This window comes from Chenopodium album, chromosome 8 (assembly GCF_948465745.1).
Source record: "Chenopodium album chromosome 8, dcCheAlbu1.1, whole genome shotgun sequence".
Classification (NCBI taxonomy): Eukaryota; Viridiplantae; Streptophyta; class Magnoliopsida; order Caryophyllales; family Amaranthaceae; genus Chenopodium; species Chenopodium album.
Genome location: NC_137841.1, coordinates 74,922,681 through 74,929,810, shown reverse-complemented (window position 1 = coordinate 74,929,810; position 7,130 = coordinate 74,922,681). Strand labels below are relative to the sequence as shown.

At 35.3% G+C, this 7,130-nt stretch overlaps 1 protein-coding gene across 1 annotated transcript; it reads left to right on the top strand.

Annotated features, from left to right (window-relative positions):
- Positions 1-1,415: 1,415 nt before the first annotated feature.
- LOC145642409 (uncharacterized) lies at positions 1,416-7,130 on the top strand. The gene is made up of 7 exons (XM_081693588.1): positions 1,416-2,094; positions 3,111-3,912; positions 4,195-4,474; positions 4,582-4,689; positions 4,773-5,051; positions 5,879-6,022; positions 6,501-7,130. Exons 1-7 carry the CDS (start codon positions 1,803-1,805, stop codon positions 6,678-6,680), a joined length of 2,085 nt encoding a protein of 694 aa, XP_081549714.1. The 5' UTR covers positions 1,416-1,802; the 3' UTR covers positions 6,681-7,130.

Sequence of the window (7,130 nt, the reverse complement as noted above, 5' to 3'; positions counted from 1 at the left end):
GTAAGTAACACACTCACCTAAATGAGTTAATGTTGCACCAATCTATAAGACATAAAATAAATTAAAGATTCTAAAGATTATAACATGTTAAAAGTTAAGCAAGCATGTTATTGTGATTTGAATTTAGTATAGTTCAACTAGCATTGTACTTACACAATTCGGAGTCGCTTTGTCCGACTCTTGTTTCCTCTTTAATTGATCCGGTACGCATGGGATGCTTCTACTGTTCATGGCCTGTTTGATTCTGATACGAGGATGCTCTGTTGGCTGTTCATGGCCTGATACGAGGATTACTCGCAATTAGTTATGGTTTCGTCAGGCTGTTTGGTCATCGGAATCCATTGTCCACTTAGCTACTGATTGGAAGACTCGTAGTAAGAGTGCTCAATGCTGGAAGGCTTCAGTATTATCTTCCAATGCGGTTTCTCCTGTGGCAAGTCAGTCAGGGCAGCTATTATACACGGATTGTGCTGCTCTGTTGGCTGTCCTTCCTCGTAAGGGAAATATGGACATTTCGGTTTTTTGGCTCGTTCAGGAATTGTGGGTTTCTATTCAGAGTCTCCTGGTTTGTCAAGTCTGTAAGGTTCCTCGTTCCTGGGTGTCTCTAGCTCACTGGTTGGCGGGTTGTGCTCGTCGTCGTCAGTTACTGTATTTTGTGTTTTAGTTTTTGCCTAGGTTTATTTGCTGTGTTTTTTTGAGCCCTGTTGTCAAAAAAAAAAAAAAAAAAACTAGCATTGTACTAATACTACATGTCTAGTTCAAACCTTGAGTGTAATTTATGCTCAAAAAGTCATTTAATTTTTCTTTTTTAGTTTTAGTCCCAAACATAATCCGATCAAGCTCGACCAATAATATTATTTTCAAGTTTACCGACCTTTGATCACTGTTGTGTGTTTTAACTATTCTTATCTACCTATAGTATTTGATGTAGATGATCAATGAACTTTTGTTCGTTAAAATTCTTATGGGTTTGTAAGTCGGCATAGACAAGTTGTATTATTCAAATAATGTATTGCTAACCCAAACTCAATCATTATATCATGCACTAGAGAATCTAATGTGCATCATAATCCTTGATGAGTACATAACTCTAATATTATGAAATATACATACCACGATCTTAAGATATACTCCGTATATTTGAAGATGAATTATAAATTATACTCCATACATTTGAAATATGTAAACCATTTGTTATCAAATTTAAACTACTAGAACTCGATTTCTATTATAATATTATGTGACGTAATCTAAAACATGTAGAATAAGCAATGCTCCGTAATATTTTTTAAGCATATCTACTCGAAAACAGAATGCACATCATGAAGTCGACTCCACACCATCGAGGAAGGAAATAAAAAGGCAAGAAAAGCCAACACTGGGCCCATCTTTATTCAAAGTAGGTGAAGAAAAAACTCAAATCTCCCGTTATTGTCTTGAATGTTAGTACAACTTCTATTACATGTCACAAACAAACAACACTACTACTACTTCTTGTTCTTCCTCTTTCTCTTTCTTTAGTCGAAACTACCAAAATACACCAAAAATAAAATTAAAAAAAACTATACAAATTAAAGCATCATTCGATTCGATTCTATGAAGAAAAAATCCCTGCTTTTATGTTCTTGACCCCTTACCATCTTTCTCTCTCCTCCTTCTTCCATCATCATCATCACCTATGACTCTTCTTGTCCCCTTTTTTCACTTTTTATTATTATCAATTATATTGTATTTTATATTATTTTCCCATTTTCAAATTTCGAAGAATTTGTCAAATTTTCTATCTTTTTCTTCCTTCTTTAATGGAGGTTCAAGCTTTGTTGGAGTTCTTCCGCAAAAATAATTTCCCAGAAGCTGAATTTGCCTTAACACAGGATCTTACTGAAAAGAAGGAACTTTATGGGTCTTATGATTTCGAGAAATTTCTTTTTCCGATGAACCCACCTTTGCCGCCGGTTAAACTTCCGGTCAATTCTCACCGGCGGGCCGTAATTGGGCCTGTTTCGGGTTCTGGGTCGGGCCCTGATTCTTCTGGGGATGATGAGTTTAAGAGTTTGGGCTCGTCTACTTCTGTCAGTGCTGTCTGTTCTTCAGGTTTATTTTATTTTATTTAAAATAATTATTATTGGGTTTATTTTTTTATATATAAAAATTCAATTTTTATGTGGTTAGTATGATTTTAATGTTCTTAAATTTGAAAAAGTCAATTTGTTGGTTGATAGAGTGTTTGGCTTAAATTAGCAAGATAACTAATTTTCAGGAGTAAATTTATTTAATGCATTACTGAATTTAACTGTCCTCTAAAATGTAGGAGTGTAATCCATTATGTCCATGTTTAATGATCATCAATGCTGGTCCTTGATTAATCATTTATTGATCTTTCAATGGTGTTTGATTGTTTTAGTCCAAAAAAAAAATAAAAATCAAAATACAATTACTTAATTGTTTTTGTTTGGTGTGTGGAGTGACACAAAGGCAGTGATGTAGACGAAATTCAATCCTAGGTCTTAGTACTAGTTTCGAGGCATTATCGAACTAAGCTAGTAAATCGGTGTCTTGAGACAAGGAACATGTATGTTCAATTATAGTGGCATTGCATGTCACCAAGCACTATGCAGATTTGAGCACTAGTAGTTTGAGACTTTAACGAACTAGGCTAGTTGACATCCAAATCATAAAGAAATATGTATTCCGTACAACTTTAGTAGCATTGCTTGTCACCCGCTGAAATGCAGGTTTTTGCACTAGTAGTAGTTTTGCTTGTTTAATCTCACCATATTTGTTGACTGATCTTTTCCTAATTTGAGACATGCAAATATTAACAAGATCACATAAACAACATAGATAGTGAAATAGAAGATGTTTATAGAGAAATTGATGTGATTAATTTCTTAGAGAAGTAGATTAGTTCAATTTAAATGTGATCATACTATAGAAACTTTATATAAAAGATGGATGAGTTTAAATTTGAACAGGGCCATCTCCAGGAATTTAGAGGCGTACAGGACTATTTGAATTTTGAAACTCGTTTTAGTGAAATGTTCGCTTCATGTCAAAAATATTAATGTAATAATGTTCCTCCTTTGTGCTGAAATCATGGCTTCCTGCAGACTTTACAAATCCATATGGACACCGTTCTACAACACAAGCGGATTCGGATGCTTCCTCTGATAGAATGTCTCAGTTTGGAACTGCTAGAGAGTACAACGATTTTGATATGCAAACTGACTTGTGGTATGATGATAAAGATGATGGACCTTATATGACTCCTAGCTTTGGTGGGTTAGACCCTTTTGGCTGCCCAAGTGAGGATAAGTTTGTCATGACTTCTGGGATGGTAAATAATCTATCAAGAAGTCCATTTTCGTTTAATCGTTTATCAGAAGACTCTGAGGAAGTAGACCACCATTATATAGACTACCCCTTTCAACCTCATAAGATGTCCACTGAGGTTGTCGATAATGGTCAAGTTAAGGATTGCTATCATCTCGATGAGAAAAACAGTACTGAAGTAAGGATCAAGTGGGATCTTGGGCGTAATGGTTGTAGTGATCGTGAAGATTCTGATTCCAATGTTAAAGAAACGATTTTGAATGAGTTGGAGGCAAGCTTTGCCAAGCAGAGGCTTTCTAATACTGAATCTGTGGTAGAAGGAAATGGAAAGGATTTGGCTGAAGAATTAGATGGTTCAAGAAGTATCTTTGAAACTTATAAGCAGGAATTGCTTCTTGTTGACAGTTGCGCTTATGATTTTGGAGCTAATGATGAAAAGGAAGTGGTTAAAAGTACCGAAGAACCTAGCAGTGCTGTCGATGAGCAAGAAAGCACAACACCGGAAGATATTCCATATTGGGAGACCAACGAAGATGACTATGAAGTATTTAACCTAAGAATTATTCACCGGAAGAACAGGTTGGCACTTGTCTTTCTTGTTGGGAGTATGCCTAATACGTTTCCTTCTTTGTTATTATTCACCTAACAAAATGTGATTTCACGAAAATAAGTTCAGATAAGCTCCTATAAATTCAGCAGATAAGGGCTATGCAAGTTTCAGCTCACAACTAAATAAAATAAGGTTTGATTAGTTCAGATAAGTTAATGACAGGTGAAAAGAATAATAGCTTAAGCTTGCTCACTAAGTACAAAGTAAGATTATGCTCTAGGTCTCATGTAAGCTTTTTCTGTCATTTACAGGACAGGATTTGAAGAGAGTAAAGAGTTTCCTATTGTCTTGCACTCAGTTGTTGCGGGAAGATATTACATTACTGAGTACCTGGGCTCTGCTGCTTTTAGCAAAGTTGTTCAGGCGCATGATATTCTAACTGGAGTTGATGTTTGCCTAAAAATCATTAAAAATGATAAAGATTTTTTTGATCAAAGTTTGGATGAAATTAAACTTCTCAAGTATGTCAACAAGCATGATCCTGCAGATACGCATCATATTTTACGTCTTTATGATTACTTTTACCATCAGGTTTGTATGCTATTCATCCCAAGACATGGCAGCTAAGAATTTCTGAATTAATTTTTTGCCCCTCTATGAAGTAAATTAACTGCAGAAATTCTGTTTTTCATATACAGGAACACCTTTTCATCGTTTGTGAACTTCTTCGAGCCAATTTATACGAATTTCAGAAATATAATCTGGAATCTGATGGAGAGGCCTATTTTACTATGAGTAGATTGCAGGTACTTATTTGTCAATTGAACCCATTAATCCAGTTTTTAACTAGTGTTTTAGCTTATTAAAGTAATAAATCTTGTATTTGTAGAGTATTGCCAGGCAGTGTTTGGAGGCATTGGATTACTTGCATAGTTTGGGAATTATCCACTGTGATCTGAAGCCTGAGAATGTTTTGATCAAAAGCTATAGCAGATGTGAAATAAAGGTTATTGATCTCGGAAGCAGTTGTTTCGAGACTGACAACTTGTGTCTGTATGTCCAATCTCGATCATATAGGGCTCCTGAAGTAATTTTAGGGCTCTCATATGGTCCTAAAATTGATATTTGGTCTCTTGGCTGTATTATGGCTGAGCTTTGCTCTGGTGAGGTAAGCTGAACTCTAGAATTGATAGAAATACATAAGATTTTCAGAATCAAGTACTCTCTTACTCTCTGTCCCTTATTTTTCTTCATTGTTTTCTTTTCGTGTGGTTACAAAATCTTCTTCACAATTCTATTTGCATTTGTAGTCAGTAATTCAACTAGATGCATGCATGTACACGGATACACCCTATTTGGCCTCCTCCATCGTAACACTTTTTTTTTTTTTAATAAACCTTATACTGTATTTATTCACTTCCAATCATTTAAACTCCTTGTTTACTCCACTCCTAGTCTCATCGAGAAAATTTAGGGACAAAGGGAACTAGGGAAGTAGTTATTTCGGTCTTCTAGAACATTGTAGGCTCCATATAAAACTATAAAAGAGGGTTGGGTGGATATTTTACTGCAAGATATATATCTTAATTAGTAACTACGGAGTAATATTTATTTATCAGCCATTTTTCTTCAAACTTTTCTCAGTGCATTACCTAGAAAAAAAAAAAAAGATCAGGGGTTAGCCTGTTTGGAAATGGATGGTGTGGTAAGCTGGTATGAAGTTGGGTGTTGTAGATGGTGTAAAGTTTAAGAAAAAGAACATAATTGTTATTAATTGAACTGATTTGGTTGAGAGTTGTTAAGAACAACATCTTCTCTTTGTACCTCATAATTGATGCTCCAATTATGATGTATGGAGGAAAATATTACCTTCCGTGATTAAAAGGATCCTTAAGTAGGTCCATTTTTTGTTGTATTTCTTGCTGATAACATAGCATCATTTAATCTCATGTATATGTATAATACTATTTTCTAACAAATAACATGGATTGCTAGGTACTTTTCCCAAATGATGGTGTTGTAATGTTGCTGGCCCGCACGATTAGTTTGCTTGGTCCTATTGATCTGGAGATGCTATTGAGAGGACAAGAGACTCACAAATATTTCACCAAGGAGTTCGATCTTTTCCATATAAATGAGGTTTGTGCTGTTTATCTTCTTACCAAGTTTACCAGCTTTATCAAGCTATATCACCAATTCACCAGTGCTTTAAATTATGAACTGTATCAATATCTGAAGGTGTATATTATGCACTGACAAATCATAGTGGTGACTATACTGTCTAGATTTTATGTGATTATTTGACCTTTAACTTTTGCGATGATGTTACCATTCTAAAAATTCCATTATGACCGTGAAAGATTGTTTACTTTATCTGAACACGGTACCAGCATAGCATGCTTTTAAAAGAAATTTCAGTATGAAAAATTTCTTCCGAATATAGAGTTTACTCAGGACAAGTGAACTGCTATAGACATACTAGCTCCTTTTCCGAACCAATGTAATATACTACGTATCTGCACTACAATTTTACATCTTTCCCCGAGTTTATCCTAATTTATCACCGCCCTTGAAATATAATGGTATTCTTGACCTAATCAGAGCATTCTTCTGTTAGGATACAAATCAAATGGAGTACATAATTCCTGAGAAATCCTCCTTGGAGCAGCACCTTCCAGTTTCTGATGCCGGCTTCATGGACTTCTTACGGTATTTGCTTCAGATAAATCCTCGAGGGCGCCCTACAGCAAGACAAGCGCTTGAGCACCCTTGGCTTTCCTTACCATATACTAGTTAGTTTCAGCATCATCACCTGCAACTATGGTTTTGTGTCTCACGTGTAATTTTTTTATTCAGTGAAAGAAAAAAGGAAAATCCTTTTCTTTTTCTTTTTTGAAGGGAAGAAGTGGGCATTTGCATACTTGCATTTGAAGGTGTTCTTTCTGGTTAAGTGCATCATCTTTGCAAAATCTGTGCAAGATACCGAGATCTTGTGTCCAAAATAGTGTAAATATTACAGCCACAGGATGCTGTACATAGTTTTAGAGTTTAGTGTTGTGGTTTTTGTTTCTTCTTTTTTTTGCCTCAGGCGGGTTTTGACTGCTGTACTTCTCCCTGCTGTTGAGGAAATTGGTTTCCTGATCGAATGCAGGCTAACCAACGTATATGTTACAGCTTAATTTAATGAATTGTACGTTCAAAATTTTGCTTGAAACATTGAAATAGGACATCTCTCCTTCCCAAGCTA